Source organism: Polypterus senegalus, chromosome 13, assembly GCF_016835505.1.
Source record: "Polypterus senegalus isolate Bchr_013 chromosome 13, ASM1683550v1, whole genome shotgun sequence".
Lineage (NCBI taxonomy): Eukaryota > Metazoa > Chordata > Cladistia > Polypteriformes > Polypteridae > Polypterus > Polypterus senegalus.
This window is the reverse complement of record NC_053166.1, coordinates 71,093,425-71,115,924: the sequence shown is the minus strand read 5'-3', so window position 1 is coordinate 71,115,924 and position 22,500 is coordinate 71,093,425. Positions and strand designations below refer to the sequence as shown.

The window sequence follows — 22,500 nt, the reverse complement described above, 5'->3', positions numbered from 1 at the left end:
TAGGATAGAATCGGAGGCAAAACAATACTTTTAGAGCACAGGTGAAGCGAATAGGAAAACTGCTCTGAGTACACTTGTAGAGAAAAGTGCAGAGCAGTGGGACAGGAAAAAAAATCACTATACTGTGAAGGGATCTGGCTGTAAGTTTTACTAATGAAGATAATGAGCTAACCATTGTAAAATCAAGGCTATTTTGAGTAAAACAATGCCAAAATCAGAGTGTGTAAAGCAAGCAACCATTTGTTTTACAATCAAATATCAGCTTTTGCCTTTGAACAAGACCTTTTTTAAAATTAATTGAAGTTCTATTCAAATAGTGAAGTTCAATCTGAGAGCCCTTATGTTTGTGTGTATGTTGTGAAGAGAGGTGCCTAAGGAGAACTGTGAGCTGAAACAGACCAAGAGGTGATCTAAGCATATAGTAGATATCTTCAAAAGGAAAAAGCACAGGTCAAAGTTCAGGAGACAGAGTGATCATAAGCAACCAAAAGCAGAGAGTAAAACATGAGTACAAGTCAATAAGGAAAAGTTTAACAGTGAAAATCTGATGCTAGGGCTACTTTATGCACAATTGCTAAAGAGGTTGAGATTTGGCATCCACCAAGGGATAATTGTGATTGCTGCCCTCTTACTTATATGTGTTATAAGTAACACATGGTGACATCAAACATTGTGGTCGTGTGATCAAAACTAATGTGTTCCGTAAATAAGAAAAACAAAAACATGATGAAAATGAAAAAGTTATATTTAAACTCACAATGCAAAATAAACATCAAAATAGATGATATAGATATAAAAATCCAAATCAGCACTACAATACATGCATAACAATGTATGAACATTTTATATAAATATATATCTCTCTATTATAAAAGAAAATCTTGAGACGAGACGAGATTATTGCCAAGAGATTTTTTCAAGTTGGTCTCAACAATTTCTGGTTGATGGCCCATGGCCACAGTCCTCTCACCTCTCATTCGTGTGAATCCTTTAGTCACCTCTCATTCGTGTGAATGCTTTTGTCAGACACACTTCCTGCGCTCTCACCTCTCATTTGTGTGAATCCTTTAGTCACCTCTCATTCATGTGAATGCTTTTGTCACACAGAAACAAAAAGGAGTGCGGCATCCAAGAAAAATTAATTGCAAAAATGTTGTTCGATTAAATATTGTATCACCAAAAGATATTGAATGGTTTCATTTAAAATTTTTGTTACGTGAATCAATAGGAGCAACTTCATATAAAGATGTTCTAACTATAGAAGCGGCACAAGCAGCTGGATTATGTAAATCGGAAAACTATCTGTTCAAAATGATGTCTGATGCTACTTCTGTAATCATGCCTGACAAATTAAGACACTTCTTCGTGTACTTAATTATGATGGATGAAGATGATGCTTTAAAATTATGGGAAGCGCTCAAAAGACCATTATCCGAAAAGTCTAATGAACAAATGGCTTTTTCGATCATCAAAATATTGTTAGAAGCAGAAGATTTAATGATGCAGCAATTTGGACTTCAAGAAGAAATAGCCAAATCTGAGGTAAAGAAAGAGATAACAGCAGACGAAGATTTAACTGTGGCAGGCCATGGAAAATTATATCAGGAAATGTACTCACAATTAAACAATGATCAAAGAGCAGTTTTCGACACAATTAAAAAATGTATTCTCTGTGAAATTCGTCAGCAGTTATTCTTCATATATGGACCTGGTGGCACAGGTAAAACATTTTTGTATAAGTGTTTAGTGCATTATTGAAAACACTTATGCAAAAACACTGCATTGATAGCATGGACAGGTATAGCAGTAGTTCCTCTTCCATATGGTAAAACAGCTCACAAAATTGTTTTAAATATCATGGATGAAAATGTTACATTAAAATGGAAAAAGAAGATGAAACAAGCAATGCAAAAGACCGAAATATTTATTTGGGACGAAGCGGCAATGATCCCACAAACAGTATTAAATATAACTGACCAAATGATTCGGGACATTTTTAATACCAATCAACCGTTTTGCGGGTGAAACTTTTATACTGGGAGGTGACTTTAGTCAAGTTCTACCAGTAGTCAAGGAAGGAGGCCGAAGGCAGATTTATGATGCATGCCTAAAAAGTGGGCCTTTATGGTCTTTGTTCCAACAATTCAAATTACAAAAGAATATGCAAGCAGATCAAGATTCAGCTGATTTCGCTATCTAGCTACTAGACATTGGCTACTTTAAAATTCAAAATATCCCAATAAAAGAAGACTTATTATGTCCAAATCTTATTGAAGAATTTTATCCCAAAGGGTTATCAACAGAAGAAATGAGTACATGGGTAATCCTATTATCAAGAAACGATGAAGTCAAGCGAATTAACGTGAAAATTGTCGATCGGTTACAGGGCAAATTGATTAAATGCGCATCAATAGACTATGCTGAAGCAGTTGGTGGTGATGGTGCGAAAGATGAAAACATTGATTTACAATATCCCGTAAAATATCGACAAGCGTTAACACCGTCTGCTCTTCCACCAGCTGAATTACTGTTGAAAGAAGGATGTATCGTAATGTTATTGCAATTTATGTATGAGTGATGGGCTATGCAATGGGACAAGATTATTTGTATTGAAAATTGGTCGAACAATTTTAACATGTAAATTTTAACAGGCAACAAGAAAGGTAATGTAGTACACATTCCACGGATAACATTAGACAACAAAGGAGATCTTGATATGCCATCCGTATTAAAACGTTTATAGTTTCCCGTGAGAACAGCTTTTGCTGTAACGATTAACAACAATCCACAGGAACACACACTCCAAAAAGTCAGTTTATTTATTAGAGAGAAAGAAACGATATTCACTCACGGGCAGTTATACGTTGCGTTGTCACGATGTAACCCCAAACACAGAATCAAAATTCAATGTGATATTGAAGAAAAGTTCATTACAAATATTGTTTTTACTGAACTTTTACAGTAAAAGTGTAAGTTTAAAAATTATTTGCATGTTAATTTCAAAGCCAAACAGAACAAAAATGTATAACTAAACGAAAACCTCTAACGCAAGAGTTCCTAAAGTGGTCAATATCGACCCCCTGAGGTTGATTTGAACTTTCCAGGGGTCGATAGTTTCAATAAAAAAATTTGAGGGTCGATAATAGCAAAAATAGACTACTACTATTTGTTTGTTACTTCAAAATATCTATGATTCCAATAGGTACCTAATTAAGAAGTAAAATAATTAAAAAAAAAAACACTTCTTTGATAAAAACACATTACATACCAAACTTGTGAATCAAAAGGTAAAATGTGTCATTAAAAGAGTCACACGGAATGCATGAAAATACATGTAGCACAAATATGTCTGTGCATTGTGTTATCGAACGCATCAAAGCAAGTGCAGACATGAAAAACCGTTACATGTCCGCACTTGCTCGCGGTGGGACAAGATGACGGATATTCGATATTAGTAGAATCAGTCTTGTCATGCTTTCATAAAAAATTACAAAAATAGTTCGCTTTATGTGACATGTACTTATTTGTTATTTGAATTTTGAATATAATTATTTATTGAGGAGCAGTACAACGAAAAAGAAAATTAGATGACACAGTTTATTTATTCGAGTTTTAACAAAAAACTTCTGTTTCTGTACATACTTTATTGTTTATTTTTATCACAGGGTCTGTCGAAATTGTTAATAAAAGTTTTTATTTCTTCAGATAATAATATGACTGAACCAAAAAAGAAATGCAGACAGTACAGCTTGGACTATTTGTACTTCTTTTGAATTTACATATTTATTTCATAAATGTCAAAAATGTAAAAAAAAAACTCTGCTTGTATTTTTTTGCTTTAATTTTTGTTGGTGCAGGTTTCATTATTAAATGTTGCACAAGATAATGCCATATTCCGTAGTCCTTTTATCTTTTTCAATCATTAATTACAAGTGATTAAAATGAAAAGTTTGATATCTATTGAAATGTAATATTGAGTACTGTACAAATTAATTTGAGTAAGTAAAGTAAATGACTAGGGGGTTGACGGTTTTAAAAGTTTTTGGTAAAGGGGTCTGCGGCCGCAAAAAGTTTGGGAACTCTTGTTTTAACGCAACATGAAACATAATTTTTGTTAAATTTATTACGTTTTATTATTTTGTATTATGGTTAATTACTTACTCATTGTAATGTACAATTGTTAGTTCTATTATGCATATTTAACAGTTCCCATGAAAATAACAATCTGTTTAAATTGTACATCCGCTTATCCATATGCGAGTGGCAGAGCTGTGAAATGGCGCATGGCGCCCACCCGGGGGTTGGTGAGCGAAGCAAGCAGGGGGCAGAGCCCCCTAGTTTTTAATAAAATCATTGTGTACGTTTCAACATCGACTGTAAGAGATTGCATGAATCAAGACTTCATAGTAGAATAGGTACAATGAAGCCACTACTGAGACTTGTTTGGGCTAAGACACTCTGGCTATGATATCAGACTAGTAGAAATCTGTCAATTGATTCTAGGAGTACAAATGTAAGAATTTTTGCTCCAAACACAATGTCTTTCTGAGATGCAGAGACACTGAACAGATGATGTCTGCAAGTACAGTCCCCACTGTGAAGCACTGGTGGATATGTGATGGTGTGGGCTTTTTGTAGGTGACAGTACGGCTGATTTATTTAGCATTCAAGGCACACTTATCCATGACTTCTGCCACCCACTCTGGTGATTTGTTTTTCATCAGTAATACAAAACACATCACTAGACTGACTAGGAGAAAAAAGTAAAGTGATGGAGTTCTAGATAGGGGGGATGCAGATGATCTAATCTAAACAGTAACCAGACCTAAACCTAAATCGTTATTTGGAATACATAAAAAGACAGTTTCTGTTTTAGGTATGTGTTCAGCATTTCTTGCCTTGCATTTCCTGTCATCCTTTATTTACCCAGATCGTTGTAGACGTGGAACACACATGAAATGTACGTACAGTGGAACCTCAGGTCACGACCATAACTACTCCAAAACTCTGGTCGTAACCCGATTTGGTTGTGACCCAAAGTAATTTTCCCCAAAGGATTGTATGTAAATACAATTAATTCATTCCAGACCGTATGAACTGTATGTAAATATATTTTCTTTAAAGATTTTTAAGCACAAAAATAGTTAATTATATCATAGAATGTACAGTGTAATAGTAAACTAAATGTAAAAACACTGAATAACACTGAGACAAACACCCTGGCTCCCTGCTCTGCAGCTCGCTCTCAGGTGCACGCGAGCCTGCGTTCGCTCTCTCTCTCTCTCCTGCACTGGCTTTCTCCTCCTGCTTCCTGCCTTCTCCTACAACCTCTCGTTCTTTCCTGTTCTCTTTTTTTTCACTTTAGCCGACTCGTGCTTCTATTTATGAAGAGGCGTGGTAGTCGTGGCAATCAGCTGCTCCTGGAAACAATTACGGATGCGGACTGCTTCTCCCCTGTGCACTTAGGTGAGAAATGCCCACATCAAGAACCACTTCGGCTAAACACCACCACGCCCACTCGCTAAGCCGCAAGTGCGGTGATTATTTATTAAAACTACCCTTTTTGACGGGAGCTGTCGACCTGCTATACCGCAGGAGGAAGCTGGGTTGAGAGGAGGTTACAGTTTTTAGGGAGAGTCCCTCTGTGTGATGCACCGAGAACAATGTACATTACAGGGAGAGACTGAACATGTGCGAAAATCATTGGCGCTTACAAACTGGAAGGGAAACATGCTTGTTCGTCAACCGAGTGTGTGGTCGTGAACAGATGCAAAAGTTTGGCGAACTTTTTGGTCGTAACCCGATTTGTATGTATTCAGAGACATTTGTGAACCAAGGTTCCACTGTATTCCAAATACCGATATATTATTTACCCTATACAGGGTAACTCCAGGCACCACACACCCAAATAAAGAGACTTGAACTGGGAGAACCTCTGCTGTATTGGGGGGGGGCGGTTAGGAGATGGGACAGCAGGCTATTTGCTGGAAAACAAAAGTCACTGATGAGGAGGTGAGAACGAATTTAAGGTGGCCCGAGATTATGACTTTTCTCGTAGGCTTTAGGGATTTTAGTGATAAAGCTACCATTTTTGCCCATCAATGTACACTCAATAACTGTACATGACAAAGTGAAAGCATGTTTTCAGAATGGTGTACAAATTTAATAAAAATCAAAAACTGAAATCTCTTATTTATATGAGTGCTCGGTACCTTTGCTGTGACACTGCAAATTGTCGTCAAGTATATTCTTTTTGCTTCAAATATCATTGAGATGTGTAAAGAACATGACTTCAGTTTACCACAAGTATATTGAAGTGACTGGACAGTATTCAAAGGCACATACCTGTGTATACAAGGATCAACAATTCATGCCATACGTCAGAACAAAAACTAAGCCCAAAGTCCAAAGAACTCTCTGTATACCTCTATGATAAAATTGTGGTAAGGCACATATTACAACAAGGGCATAAAACCATTTCTAAAGCTTGGAGAATTGCTAGGAGCACAGTGGCCATAATAATTGTGAAATGGGAGAAGTTTGGAACCACCATTGACTTTTCCTAGAGCTGGACATCTGGCCAAACAGAGTAACTGGGAAAGAATGGTATTGGTCAGGGAGATGACCGAGAACCCAACTGTCATACTAACAGAGCTTCAGAAGTCCTCTGCCAAGATAGGAGAACCTGTCAAAAGAAACACCATCTCAACGGCATTCTGTCGATCAAGTGTTTATGGTAGAGTGGCTACACAGAAGCCATTCTTGAGTAAAAGGCAATGACAATTTAAAGGACTCTTGAGGACATGAGGAAAAAAAGATTTAAAAGACTGATAAGAGAACTACTTAATTGTCTGGGCAGAATTGTAAGCACTATGTTTTGCGAAGACCAGGATGGCCTAACTCATCAAGAAAGTCATAAACACTTTGCTGTTTGTTAATCCTGGAATAAAACTCTTCAGATCAGTTACTTGAATAGATAAAGGCATATTTACCTCACTTTCAGTTCTTTCTTGAACACTCCTGATAAACTGACTTCTTTGTTTGCAACTGACAGGCTGGTATTATCTTCATTTCCTGAGACATCCACTTCCATTTCCACCACATTTTCTGAATTAACCTCATCTTTATTGGACAATGCAACTTCATCTTTTTCTTTATATTTTGTGATGGTACTCTCGCCATTTTCTGCAGCAAAAGGCAGCTGACTCATAGGCTCATGTACAGGCTGAGGTTCTGCAGCTGAAGCTGCATCATTCTCATCATTTTCAGCTTCATTGTTGAGCTCACACACAGGTTCTTCTACAGAATGAGGATCTGTTGCTGAAGTTTCATCATTTTTGCCATTTTCAGCTACTACAGGCAGCTGACATATGGGCTTTTCTACAGACTTAGGTTCTGTAGTTGAAGTCACATCTTTTTCACCATTTTCAGCTGCAACATGAAGCTGACACACAGACTCTTCTACAGGCTGGAGTTCTGTAACCAAAGTTAAACCATTCTCCACGGGAGTATCCAATGTGTCAAGGTTCATTTCAGCAAAGTCCAACTGCCTGCTTGGCACCCTTTGTAATTCATACATGCACTTAATGTGGACCTTCAAAATGCCAAGAACTGGTTGCAATGCTTTTTCATTTACACTTTGGCCTTTGTTGTGCTCATCCAATGTGGCTCTGTGTACTCTTTTTGACTGTCTTCTTTTATGGAAAGGTGCTGTTTAAAAATCAGGCATGGCTGAAAGTTTACCTAGTTCAGAAAAAGAAAAACATTGAGAAGAAATTACTGAATTAGTTGCAATTTGATCTATTCTCAATTCTTAAGTCTCTTTGGCCAAGTACATGAAAGAGCAATGAATGGCCATTAAAATACAAAGGTTTATTTACACATTAAAAACAATTGCAAAGCTTAATTTTTTTTTTTACCTATCATTATGGTAATAATGTTTATTAAAGACAAAGCTGGCTAACTATAATTTCTGCTATTTTACTGCCATTAAAAACCCAGTCAATTTAAATTCAGCATTCAGTCATTGTACATTTTTAAGCATAACACCCTTAAAAAGATAAATGTATTGTTAATAAACCTAACATTCCACTAAAATAATAACTGGAATCACAGAAACAAAAAAAACTGCTAATTTGAGAATGAAGGGTTGAGACATGCAACTGAAATATGGCACAGCAATACATACATGTTGGAAAAGGATTGTCTATTTTAATTCTATTCAAAATGATTAAAAAAAAGTTTTAGAATATAAAACTTAAATATATTCAAAAATAATCTTTTCATTTTAATTGTGATCCTGTCGTCTTTAAAGATGGAGAACAGAGCACATGTCATATTATTTTACTGTTATTGAAATGTAGCCAGGGAAATCTGATAAGAATGATAAAAGGGAAAATAGGAGGGAATATTTTTTTTTCTTTTTGTTGGACCTTCTATGGCTAAACAGACAACAAAGCCATAAAAAATAGAGGCAGAGACACAATGGAGACATATTAACCATCAACCGAGTATACCATCTGCTATATTTAAAATAAAAAATAATTAAAGCTGTGCAGAAGGAAATACTACATTTTTTTTAAATCTACTGAAGATAAACCATTTTAAGAGGACTCGCTCTTTTAGAGCATACAACCAGTGACAAAAACCATTAAATGCACTTTAGAATGTAAAATATTTGTAAAAAAATTATAAGGAAAGAAAGACCTAAAGTAATTAAAACTGAGTTCATAGTACATGGGAGCAGCATTACAGCATGAATGGTACACTAAATACCTGGATCAGTAAAGACTATACAGAAGACTAAAATCAGAGACCAGGAGAGAGCAACCACAGAGTTGATACCACAACGAAAATGGAATGTTGGCTAAGAATCTCAGATGTGCAGAAGTTTAAATATAATTTGATACTGTAAAGGAACCCATTGTAGTCAACTGAGATGATGTATTCATTACTCTTGGCATATGTCAACATTCTGGCAGCAGCATTGTTAACATGTTGTAATCGTTAAATGCTCTGAGCAGAAAGGCCTGAGAAAAGGGAATTATGGCAATCAAGTGATGAAAAAATAAAAGCTGAAAAAAATAACTCTCTCAATGATTGGATGAATTAGTCTGTTCAGATGGATAAGCTGCAAGAGATATTGTTTAGGAAGAAATCAGCCAAACAGCGACAATTTATTTTTCAAGTATCACATCAAACACTTTTACTTCATCATTTATTTTATGTCATGCATCTCAAAATTACAAAGCCAGTATTTTAAAACTTAAATGATTTTAAAGAAAATAGGAAGACAAGAATATTAAATGAAAAGAAATTTAAACGTAAATGCTGCAGATATAACATTCAGCTCGCAACAAATCATGTTTTTCATTAATGCCAACTTGCTGAAACTATAACCTAGCACAGTGTTTAGACCCACTTTTCCCCATAGAAGTTTATTTGCAACATACCAAAGAGGGTTGGGGTTCTCCCTTGGTGAATCAAACATGTTCATCAGAAGTGGGTACCCACTGGTGAATAGATTGTGATAGTTACAGTGGATCCACTTTGGTGAAATCAAGCACAATCATCAGAGCATACCCCTTGGTGACTAATTCACAACACATCACAGCCCATTGCAACTATAAAATACAATAGCAACTCACGGCACACCAGCATCAGCCTGTGACTGGGTCATGGCCCAGTGGCTGACAAACACTGATCTAGTAAAAAAATGAGCGCCATACAACCCCACTGTGTTAAGATACATAAAGTATAATAGCAAAAAAAAAAAAAAATATATCAATGTGATTACGGATGTCACATGAACTGAAAATTTTGTGGTACTGGCTTTTTACAGTATCTGTACTACTGTGTGAAATAGTTACTGCACTAATGCATGACTCAAAGTATACAAATTACTTTAAAAGGGACAATATTAAGTCAGTACAAACACGAAACTGAAGTCTGAAGTTAAGCTATTTATTCATAAAATATGGTGAGGGTGACAATACAGCACATCAATGCTTTTAATTTAGCACATGATTGTGAGAATTGTTCTTATTAAAAAAAAAAATACACAATAAAACACATACACAGGCTTTTGTTGACAGTTTTACCTCATTACCGAGTTATACAGAAACAGATTTGTGCATGTTTTTAGAGTGCTATAATGTCAGCAACCAGATGAGAGTTTTAATTGTTCAACTTGTAAAGTGATGGTAAGATAAATCACATTTTGTTTTATTTGTTTAGTTTTTGAGGCCTTGAAAATGTAACTAACATAGTTAAAGTACACGTGTCATATTTGAAAGGTATGCAGGTGAATGTAATGCAGTATTATCAGTTACACTGTACCCTTCTCTCAGTTTACCTCTATGTCAAGATGCTCATGTAACCTGTATGTGTGTGTGTGCTATACCATCAATTATGTTGTCTGTTAGGTTTGTTCTCTGAATTTACTGTCTTAATCTTCTTTATTTATCTGGTTTGTACAATGCTATATATTGTATACCCTGCCATTCTTTCTTAAATTCTGTGAAGTGCCTTGAGTATGGGAAAGGCGCTATATAAATAAAATGGGTAACACTTTACATTGTGTCCATAATTACACTGTAACTACTATGTAATTACCTGTATAAGTAAGTGTAACTATGAGTTATTACTCCGTACTTACTGTGTAATACAAAGTAACGCTATAGTTAATTACTCAGTTGTCATTGTTATTCCACAGTTTATATAATGACAATGTAATAATTTATCACTGATCCAAAAATAAGTGTACTTACATAGTTACAATGTACCTGTACTTTCAAAATGTAATAAAAACATCAGGGTATGTAACTACAACTATGCAACAGAATGGAGAATTGCAGTGATAACTGCATAGGTTTTTGATGATATTTCAAGATCTTTTTTAAATGGTGAAAACACTTTTGCAAAATGGTTTAAGCTTTTGCCTCATGGATCCATTATCCTGAGATGGAAATCTGTCTGGAGATATGTGTGTACAATTTGTATGTTTTACCCACGTCTCCCTATGTCTTCCTCATGGGTTTTACTGCCACATCCCATGGACATGTAGGTTGGGTTACATGGCCATATGTGTGAGAGTGTAAGGCAGGAAACAGTCCAGGATGGGGAGCCATCACATTGCAGGGCCCAATGACATACATACCAGTACTCATGCTGGTCCATGGGATACGGCAGTAAAACCCATGAAGACGACATAGGGAGACATGGGTAGAACATATAAACGGCAGGGTATAGGTAACATTGGATTCAAATTATTTTCTGTATAAAACAATAATCCGATAAATATAGGATATACAAAGCATTACACAGAATAAAAGAAAAGTAAACCAGAGTAAAATACTAAATTCAATACTAAAAGAAATGCCTGAACAAATAACATCATTTGTGATATAATATACACACAAATTATCCTGAGCATCTGGACAGAGAAGTAAACTGAAAGAAGCGTACGATTGTTAAGTAAACAGCCTTCCAGAACAAATGAGTTTTAAGTTGTTTTTTAATAGAATTAATTAAGTCAACTGATCTAACTAATTTCAGGAGATCATTCAGAAGTCTGGACACTATTGCTGGGTGGTATGACCAAAATTCTATATCACGGTATTTTTCGACATTGTACCGGTTTCACGGTATTCGATGATATTTTTTTTTTCCCCATACATGAGTGGATGTTAACCACATTTTCCACTGCAATTATTGCAGTAGACTGGCTAAGAATAACCTATTCCACTGTCATGAGAATTGTACATTGTACAAAAAAACATTTTAATGTGCACACAAGTATTAATACTGGTTTGCATGGCCCCATAAGGTGATAGTTTTCAAAGGGGTGGCAATAATGAAGAGAAGGAATCGCATTGTATGACAGTTGCAGTCAAAATATAGAACTTTTTTATTGAACACATATTGCAAACAACTTAAGATAAAATTTTAACAACACATTTTCAACCATCCAAAGAGGCATTTAGACTTAGTAAAATACTCAGAAGTGCTTGCCAAAAGTTATATTGCACTGAACATGTCTCAGAAAAGGAATAGTGAATATTTTTTGTAAACAAACTACACTTTCTGCGAATGTTAACAATCTCTGTCCACTGACACGTTAAAGTGACTTTTTAAACAACTTTACTATCATTAAACCTCATAATATTTAAACTAACAAATAATAACAATAAAATAAATAATAGTGCAACTTCCAGTAATAATATTATTACTTCAAGACTTCAAGCCCAGGTGCATTACACAACCAACCAACCAACCATTTTCTTACCCGCTGAATCCGAATACAGGGTCACGGGGGTCTGCTGGAGCCAATCCCAGCCAACACAGGGCACAAGGCAGGAACCAATCCTGGGCAGGGTGCCAACCCACCGCAGGACACACACAAACACACCCACACACCAAGCACACACTTGGGCCAATTTAGAATCACCAATCCACCTAACCTGCATGTCTTTGGATTGTGGGAGGAAACCGAGCGCCTGGAGGAAACCCACGCAGACACGGGAGAACATGCAAACTCCACGCAGGGAGGACCCGGGAAGCGAACCCGGATCTCCTAACTGCGAGGCAGCAGCGCTACCACTGCGCCACCGTGCCGCCCTGTGCATTACACAGTATTCACCAAATAAAAATAAAATAAGTAACTTAGTGAGACATCTTTACCAACTGAACCATCATTAAGGCAAATTGCATTAATATGGACCTTGCTTCAAGCTAAGCTACATACATAAATAATAAAACTGCAACTTGCATTTATAATGCTATTTGTGATATAGCCCTACGGAAGCGTATTAGGGCCAAAGTGAAGAAAAAAAAAACTATATGTCGAGAATAAAGTCGACGTGTTGACTTTATTCCAACATTTCCACTTTATTCTCGCTGTTTATGTCGAGATTAAAGTCAACATTTCCACTTTATTCTCATAGTTTATTTTGTCATTAAAGTAGAATGTCGTAAACTAAATTTCATCCTAAAATCAATTTTTAATTTACTAGATTTTCTCAAACCCCGTCATAAGTTAATGTAACACATTAAATGCTTTGTGTTGTGTTCCCCGACCCAGTTGTCAATCGCTACGCGCTTCTTAAACTGACTTCCTCCGCACTAAGAGGAGGCGCAGGCAGGGATCGCCGCACAGAATACATTCACTTCATGATATTCCTGCTCTCTGAAAATTTTGAATGCTAAGATAAATACTTGATATCATTTTCATAATGAAATCCATTAAAGCAGGTATTAAACATGCACAGTAGTGAGGCGGTAATGATGCTCCCTCGCAGTAAGGGGTCCCCACGTGTACATTCAGTGTAAACTTTATGGCAGGTGAGACGAGGCTTCAAAATACTGGATGTATGAATCTGTACCACACAGATTTAGCTTAAATATTGTGTAAATGTTGGGTTTATGATCTGGTGGTCGGAGACACGAACACAGAAATCAATACACGCTCTTCTGAGCGGGCTTTCTTTATTGCATGCATGCTGTCTCTATCTGACGTACCAAACACCACATAACCAATCACCACATGATAAAACATCTTTGTGAAATTAAAACTTGTTATAAACTTAGACCACGGAGTGTTCAGAACTTTAAAAAAAAAAAAAAACTTTATACATGTTTAAGAGGATTCCACCCATCCCAGCAAGCATTGTGTGCGAGGCTGGAGAAAATACTGAACGGGGCGAGGCGCAAGCACATTGCAGGGTAAATACGAGCAATACATACACTAGCAGGGTTAATATAGAATAACAAAACCCTACATCCTACATGACTTTGAAAGGAAACTGAAGCATGCGGAGTAAACCCACCAGAAAAACATGAAAATTCAAAGCAGGGAACACCCAGGACCCCTTTGCTGCAAGGCAGCAGTGGAACCTCTGCGCCACCATGCCCCCACAATTAATACATACTTTAAAGCATTTCATCATGAAAATTATATCAAGTACTTATCATAGCATTCTAAACGGGAACAGGAATATCATGAAATTAATGTATTCTGTGTGCTGCCTGCGCCTCCTCTTAGTGCAAGAGTAAGTCAGTTTAAGAAGCATGTACCAATTAACATGGCTCGGGGAACACTTAACACAAAGCATTTAATATGCTACATAACTTACGACAGGATTTGAGAAAATCTAGTCAATTAAACATTCATTTTAAGATGAAGTTTAGTTTACAATGTTCTACTTTAATGACAAATTACAAGATTAAAGTCAACATGTCGACTTTAATCTCGACATAAATGGCGAGAATAAAGTAGAAATGTTGAGAATAAAGTCAACATGACGACTGTATTCTCGTCATAAGCGTCAAGATTAAAGTGGAAATGTCGAGAATAAAGTCAACATGTCGTCACACTATTACACAGTACCCAGGTACAATACACAGTATTGAAAAAAATTAAACAAGTACAACTTGGCTTGCAGTATTATCTAGTAGTATAGAAACAGTATTCACACATTTGAACATAATGGTCCACATCTGATCTTTTAAATCCAAAGTATCTCCGGACAACAGACATGACTCCTTTTTCCAGCAAAAGTTCTTCTGTGTCATCATGTTCAACTTTATCGTCTGCTACAGCTTTAGTTTCGGAATGTTCCCTATCCATTTTCGCCACGCAATACCTCCACTACCACATGTACTCCGTTGCATGCCTGTTTAGTGGTGTAGCAGTGAAAAAGAGCCCCCGTGCAACACCTCCACTAACACATGTACTCCGTTTGCAGTATAAGAAGAATCCATATCATAACAAAAATAAACGGTTTTCGGTATGAACCAGTATACCACCCAGCACTACTGGACATTATACAGCTGAAAGACTTGTTACCCACAGAGTGCAGGTTAGTGTTCAGCACACCAAGATTACCAGAATCAGAGGACCTTAGTGGGTGAACAGGAGTATAAATGATGGAGAAGGTCACTGATGTAGTCCTGTGCAAGGCCATTTAAAGCTTTGTAGGTTACAACAAAGAAAACTAAAGGTGTGGGAATCTTAATTCATAGAACAATTTCATATGCAGTATCAGATATAGTATCTGATACTGAAGGGCGATATGTGATGGTGATGGGTAATTTATGTAATTGTAAAGTGTTTTTGATAAATATCTATGCACCCAATGTGGATGATAGAGAGAGAGTTCCTCCAAAATGTGTCTGTATCTATTCCTAACTTGAACACTCATAAAATTATAATGGCTGGAGACTTTAATTGTGTTTTAAATCCAGACCTACAGGGATGACAGCATCTAACACTGCAAAAATAATCACATAGTTTTCAGTTGATCATAACTTATAAGACCCATGCAGATTTCTAAATCCATACTTAAGAACATATTCCTTCTTTTCACCAGTACATAATTGCTACTCAAGAATTGATCATTTCTTTATAGATAACAATTTGTTGCTACAATCAAATCTTCCAAATATGACACTACTGTTATCTCTGACCATGCCCCTCTAATCATGTAGCTCACATCACTATGCCCTACATACTCATTTTGCAGCTGGCGTCTTAATTTATGAAACTCTGAAGGAATTTTTAAAAGGCCAGATTATCTTATATCTCTCTGAAAAAAAAAAAAAAAAACAGGAAACCAAGAAGGCCTCAGAGCTAATCAGTGAAATAACCAGAATAGTTCAAGAACATTTCAGGTCTCCAAATGAGGCACTTTTTAGGAAAAGACAGGCTTTGCAATCAGAGCTCAACCTTCTGAATCAAAAGAAACACAACACCTCATTTTAAAATCATAACATCATTGCTATAAACACAGAGAGAAGGCTAATAAGATCTTATGCAACAAATCCACAAGAAGGAAGTTCGCAATGCAATATAAGTAATCACCAACACAGACAGAGATAGAATCATTGGCCACAAAAATATAAGACACACTTTTACAAACTACTACAAGTTCTTATATTCTACTCTGTTTTAAGAATACAAGACACAATTTAATTAGTTTTTTGATACATTATAGATACCAGAGCTAGTACTCACAGTGTAGAGGAACTGGACACCATCAGAATTACTAGACACTATAAACTCACTTCAGAGTGGGCAAGTAAAAGGTCAAGATGGCTACCCTGCTTTATTTTATAACTAGCAAGATACCTGCGCTTCGTAGCGGCGAAGTACTGCCTTAAAATTTTTATTAAGAAGAAAATTAAACCTTTTTAAACTGAGGGAAAATATACCAAAAATTATTTGTTAAGGATCTCTTTGTATACCACATTGTTAGTTTGGCCCTCCGGTTGTAATATGACCAAGCTGTGCGCTGAGCTTACTCTTGAGCATGCAACGTACAATTGGTCATGTGAAAAGTAATCTTGTCTGAAATCTCACAGCTTGGATTGCTGCTGTCATAATTGGTTTAAGTTTCATGGTTTGTTTCAGTTACAACAGTATTTGTAGGACTTGTGCTGAAGTGACATTCGGCATCTGTCAAGCGTTGTAAGCATACACCTGGCTTCATCGATAACTTCACATCCAGCTTTTGAGAGTTTAAACATTCATAAACATTAAAGTGTCCACTACTGAAATGTCCACTACTGAAATCGTTACCTCTGAGTCTAAGATGTTTAAGAGGCACTCGCAGTTGTCCAAAGGTATAAAATATTTGGCCATATCGGTACACTTGAAAGCGACAACCGAACAATTCAGCGGCAGCCATCAACTCACATGCAGAACCATAGGTGAAGTGCTTAAGCATTTCACTCTTCTAGTGCTCCTGTGTAGTATAATTATCTCCTGTACCGTCATCAGTCTACACCTTGAACCTGTCCCAGTCATTCAATACATAAGACACAATGTTCCTCCGGATATCAAGAGTAAGCCTGCAATATGTAACAAAGAGAATGGAAAAGACAGGTGCCATTTCCGGGCATTGAAACCACTCTGTAAGTGACAGTTCTTTGATCAATGGTGATCACCTCGATAGACATGTTAATGGGGGTACGGCTGGAATGATAAAGGAAATGGGTACTTGAACAATGTAAAGTAAGTCTAAAATACCTACACAATAACTATAATCGTAATAAACGAACAATAAAACAGAGGAGAAGCCATGGATTAAATAAAAAGGCTGTAGTTATCAGCAGGGAGACGTGAATCCCGTGGCGAAACAAGGAAGTGAATGTAGAGACTGGAGTGACAGACGGCCTATATAGGCATGCAGCCAATAATGTGGGAGGCGTTGGGATGGGGGACCCAACGCCGCCTCACACGGTGACCGAGCTGCAGGCTATGGACATATGTGTATATAAGTAGGATTCAGTTAGCGTTGGGAACCTGCATACCAAATTTCTTGAAGATGGGCCCATAAGTAAAAAAGACCATTGGAAAGTTCAATATGGCGGATGACAGTGGCGTCATACCACCGAAATAAGTACGTACATCGGTTTAGGTTAGCGCAGGGAAGCCGCCTACCAAATTTCGTGAAGATGGGGTCAGCCTTCTACCCACACGGGAAGTTGGGGAATTAGTGACATTGGAAAGTTCAATATGGCGGCTGACAGTGGAGTCATACCACCGAAATAAGTAAGTACATCGGTTTCGGTTCGCGCAGGGAAGCCACCTACCAAATTTCGTGAAGATGGGGCCATAAATAAGAAAGTTCAACATGGCGGACGTTGTCGGCCTTTATGACCGTTACGTGTAGAATTTCGAAATTAACTTTTGTAAGTAAGCTGTAAGGAATAAGCCTGCCAAATTTCAGCCTTCTACCTACACGGGAAGTTGGAGAATTAGTAATGAGTGAGTGAGTGAGGGCTTTGCCTTTTATTAGTATACAGGTAGATAAAAAACTCAATCAAGTTAGCTAGCCTTTAATTAGCAACATGTATAGAAGCCAGAGACAATAAAATTCTATCTAAAACTTTTCGGACTTATTACAATGTGCATCATACAGACCAATGTCACTTCTGAATAATGATATTAAGATACTTCCAATCTTCGGCACCTATTTAATGTAATATAATCCATAAAGTCTAACACTCCGGAGATCTTATTATCTTTGGATGCAGAAAAAGCATTTTATATGGTTGAATGGGATTACCTATTTACCACATTGCACAAATTTGGGTTTGGCCCTAACATATGTGCATGGATCAAACTACTGTGTAACAGTCCAGAAGCTTCAGTTTGTATTAACAATATTATCTCAGACTACGTCAAACTAAAAGGCGAGACTAGACAAGGATGCCCCTTGTCATCACTGCTATTTGCAATCAGCATTGAGCCAACTGGCTGTTCACTTTCAAATTGCATTAGAGATAAAGGGGACTAAAACTCTGGGCCTGCAGCCATAACTGTACTAGTAGAATTTCAAAAGATATCTGGACTCAAAATTAAGTTGAAGAAAAATGTGCTTTCCCAGTGAATCCTCTAACAAACAGCATTAGCATCATTGCAGATCAGTTTAAATATATAGGGGTAAACAACACAATTAAAAATAAACCTCTATTTCAACAAAATTTAGCTGTTTGCATGGACACATTTAAATAAGACATGCATAGATGGTCTACCCTCCATCTTACTTTGGAAGGGAGAATTAATACTAGCAAGATGAATATCCTCCCTAAGCTTCCATTTCTATTTCAAAACATCCCCATATACAGTACATTAACAAACACACTAGGGACTATTTAGGATCGCCAATGCACCTAACCTGCATGTCTTTGGACTGTGGGAAGAAACCCACGCAGACACGGGGAGAACATGCAAACTCCACGCAGGGAGGACCTGGGAAGTGAACCCTGGTCTCCTAAATTAACATCATTCTGGACAAAACTTTTTAAATGCCTATCAGAGAGCCTTGGTGTCACAATCATTCCTCTACATAAATAGCTGTGTTTGGTGTACTCCCAGATGGACTTAAAGTGGAGAAGGATAAACAAACTGTAATTTTCTTTACTTTACTATTAGCACGTAGAATTATCTTACTCAACTGGAAGAATCCTAACCCACCTCTGTTAAGTCAGCGAGTAACAGATTTTATATACCATTTGAAATTGGAACAAATCAAATTGTCTCTTAAAAGATCTGTTCAAAACGCTTTTAAAACCTGGCAGGATCTAATCTATCATATTTTAGAATAAGCATTTATATTGGGGAAGAAAGATTCATTTCTCTCTTTATTACTCTCAAAAGTTTTACTCTGGCTGTTAGCCTTCCTCTCTTTTTCACAGGTGGTTGCTGAAATGAATTTAGTCTTAAGCTTGACTTGCCTGTATGAAATGTTACATGCTTTTAATAAATTAAAGACAAAAAAAAATAAAGCTTTGTAGGTTATTAATAGAATTTTATATTCAATCCTGTAAGACACAACGTGCCAGTGAAGGCAAAAGGATGGGTGTGATGTGCTCACTGTTGCTGGTCCATGAAAGGACTCTTGCAGCAGTTTTTTTTAATCAACTGGAGCTATGATACAAGATTCGAAGGAGCCAATATGGCGTTATAATAATCAATGCAGGATGTGATAAAAGCATGGACAAGTTTCTCAGCATTAAAAAGGGAGAGGAATGAGCGAACACTGGATTTATTACAGAGGTGCAAGCACAAATGTGTTAGTGGTTTTGTGAGTGAAATAAGAAAAAATTATACCAAATGAGATCACCCTTAAGGGTGACTGAAAAGGAGCTCATTTTCTTAAGTTGCGCTTTAGTGCCAATTTGCAGGAGTCCAGTTTTATTGCAATTTAATTTTAAAAAGTTGTTCTCCATCCAGATTTTAATTTCACTGAGGCAAGTGTACATCTGAGAAAGCTTTGATGAAGTTTCACTTTTAATGCTAAAATAGCCAAAGTAACAAATAACATGGCCAAGAGGAAACCCATACATACAGAATAGAAGAGTGCCAAGGACAGAGCCCTGAGGAACTCCTTGTTTGACTGGTGCTGACCTGGATATGTTGTTTCCAAGACTAACAAACTATTGCCTATTAGTTAAATAAGACTTAAACCACTGGAGGGCAGTGCCAGAGACACCTAGAATGCTCTCAATTCTGGACAGTGTCAAATGCTGCACTGAGGACTACAAGAATTATTATGCTGGTTTGTCCAGAGTCTGCTACCATTAACAAATCATTAGTTACCCGAAACAGAGCGGTTTCACAGGTGTTCTGTGCTCAAATCAGAGTGAAAGGGTGCCATTAAATTATTAGATGTAACTAATTGGTGAGTTGGGAGGCTAGAAAACACTCATGAACTTTGACAGAAAAGTCAAATGAAAAACAGGCCAAAAACTGTTAAGACTGTCAGCATCAAAACCAGACCTTTGTAACACTGGGGTTACAGAAGCGATTTTAAAAGTGGCTGGCACAAAGCATGTCAAGAGATATATTTATTATTGTCGTAACAGTCGAGATTATGGCATGAAGGCAGGATTTAAGAAGTGTGGTGGGAATGGGGTCCAGTACACAAGTAGTCGGCCTCATCTTACAAAGTAGGTCATTAACAAATGCTGATGTGACTGGTGAAAACTTAAAAAAGGAGCTGGTGGAAGTGGGAAGACAGAGAAAGATAGGAATGGATTATGGATTTATATTAGTTGAATTATTAAGACCTTTAATTTAATTACAGAAATATTGGAGGAATTTTTAACTGACTTCAGCAGGGAAGGTAACTGGGCAAGATGCAGGTTGAAGTAGTTAATTAACTACAGAGAACAAAATACTTGGGCTATCCCAGCCACTATTTATTATTCTGTCATACTTTCCTTGACTGTTTAAGCATATTCTACATACATACATATATATACATATTACATATATATATATATACACACATATTACACACATATATATATATATATATATATATATATATATATATATATATATATATATATACATATTACACACACACACACACACACACACACACACACACATATATATATATATATATATATACTCAGCAAAAAAAAGAAACGTCCTCTGACTTTCAACTGTTTTTACTTTCAGTAAACTTAATGTGTAAATATTTGTATGGACACTAAAAGAGTCAACACCATAAGACATAAACTAAAAATGTTTCACAATGTGCCCCTGAATGAAGGGAGGCTCAAAATCAAAGTACCAGTCAGTATCTGGTGTGGCCACCAGCTGCTTGAAGTACTGCAGTGCATCTCCTCCTCATGGACTGGACCAGATTTGTCAGTTCTTGCTGTGAGATGTTACCCCACTCTTCCACCAAGGCACCTGCAAGTTCCTGGACATTTCTGGAGGGAATGGCCCTAGCCCTCACCCTGCGATCCAACAGGTCCCAGACGTGCTCAATTCCTTCCGACGATAAACATGAATCCGTCCATCACCCCTGGTGAGACAAAACCGTGACTCATCAGTGAAGAGCACTTTTTGCCACTCCTGTCTGGTCCAGCGAAGGTGGGTTTGTGCCCATAGGCAGCATTGTTGCTGGTGATGTCTGGTAAGGACCTGCCTTACAACAGGCCTACAAGCCCTCAGTCCAGCCTCTCTCAGCCTATTGCGGACAGTCTGAGCACTGATGGAGGGATTGTGTGTTCCTGGTGTGACTCGGGCAGTTGTTGTGGCCATCCTGTACCTGTCACGCAGGTGTGATCCTGTGCAGGTGTTGTTACACGTGGTCTTCCACTGCGAGGATGATCAGCTGTCCTTCCTGTCTCCCTGTAGCTCTGTCTTAGGCGTCTCACAGTGCGGACATGGCAATTTATTGCCCTAGCCACATCAGCAGTCCTCATGCCTCCCTGCAGCATGCCTAATGCACGTTCACGCAGATGAGCAGGGACCCTGGGCATCTTTCTTTGGGTGTTTTTCACAGTCGGTAGACAAGTCTCTTTAGTGTCCTGCGTTTTTAGAACTGTGCCCTTAAATGCCTACTTTCTGTAAGCTGTTAAGGTCTTAATGACCATTCCACAGGTGCATGTTAATTAATTGATTATGGTTATGATACATGCATGGAAAACATTGTTTAAACCCTTTACAATGAAGATCTGTAAAGTTATTTGGATTTTTAAAACATTATTGTTGAAATACACAGTCCTGAAAAAGGGATGTTTCTTTTTTTGCTGAGTATACATACATACATACATACATACATACATACATACATACATACATACATACATATATATATATATATATACACACTGTGGCATCCTCCAGACCGCATCCTCCCTGGTTATGTTGGGGGCGTCCGCCCTGGTTATGTTGGGGGCATCGGGTAAAGGGCTTGGAAGCCCAGCCCTGTAGGGACCCGTGGCCACCGCCAGGCGGTGCCCCGGTGCCTGGATATCCCTGGAGCCCAGCACTTCCGCCACACCAGGAAGCGTTGGGGGGAAGACGACAGGGGACACCCGACGGCTTCCGGGTGCGCCGGCACTTCCGCCACACTGGGCGTGGCTATGGAGGAATGCCGGGAAGCAACTGGAGCCCATCCGGGTTCCTATTTAAGGGGCTGCCTCCCTCCAGTCATTGGTGGATGTCGGGTGGAAGTAGACAGAGCTGGAGAG

The 22,500-nt window shown here is 37.6% G+C and overlaps 1 protein-coding gene across 3 annotated transcripts in view; it reads right to left on the bottom strand.

The window, feature by feature from the left end:
* The window catches only part of mbd1a (methyl-CpG binding domain protein 1a), a 315,995-nt gene that overhangs the window by 122,989 nt on the left and 170,506 nt on the right, over nucleotides 1–22,500 (bottom strand). For 2 of the 3 annotated variants that reach the window (XM_039775021.1, XM_039775022.1), the window contains one exon: nucleotides 6,993–7,743. In XM_039775021.1, coding sequence (XP_039630955.1) covers nucleotides 6,993–7,579 — 587 coding nt within the window. In that variant the 5' untranslated portion in view covers nucleotides 7,580–7,743. Of the gene's footprint in view, nucleotides 1–6,992; nucleotides 7,744–9,452; nucleotides 9,581–22,500 lie in introns of those variants that run through there. The other variant, XM_039775023.1, reaches the window with a different exon arrangement.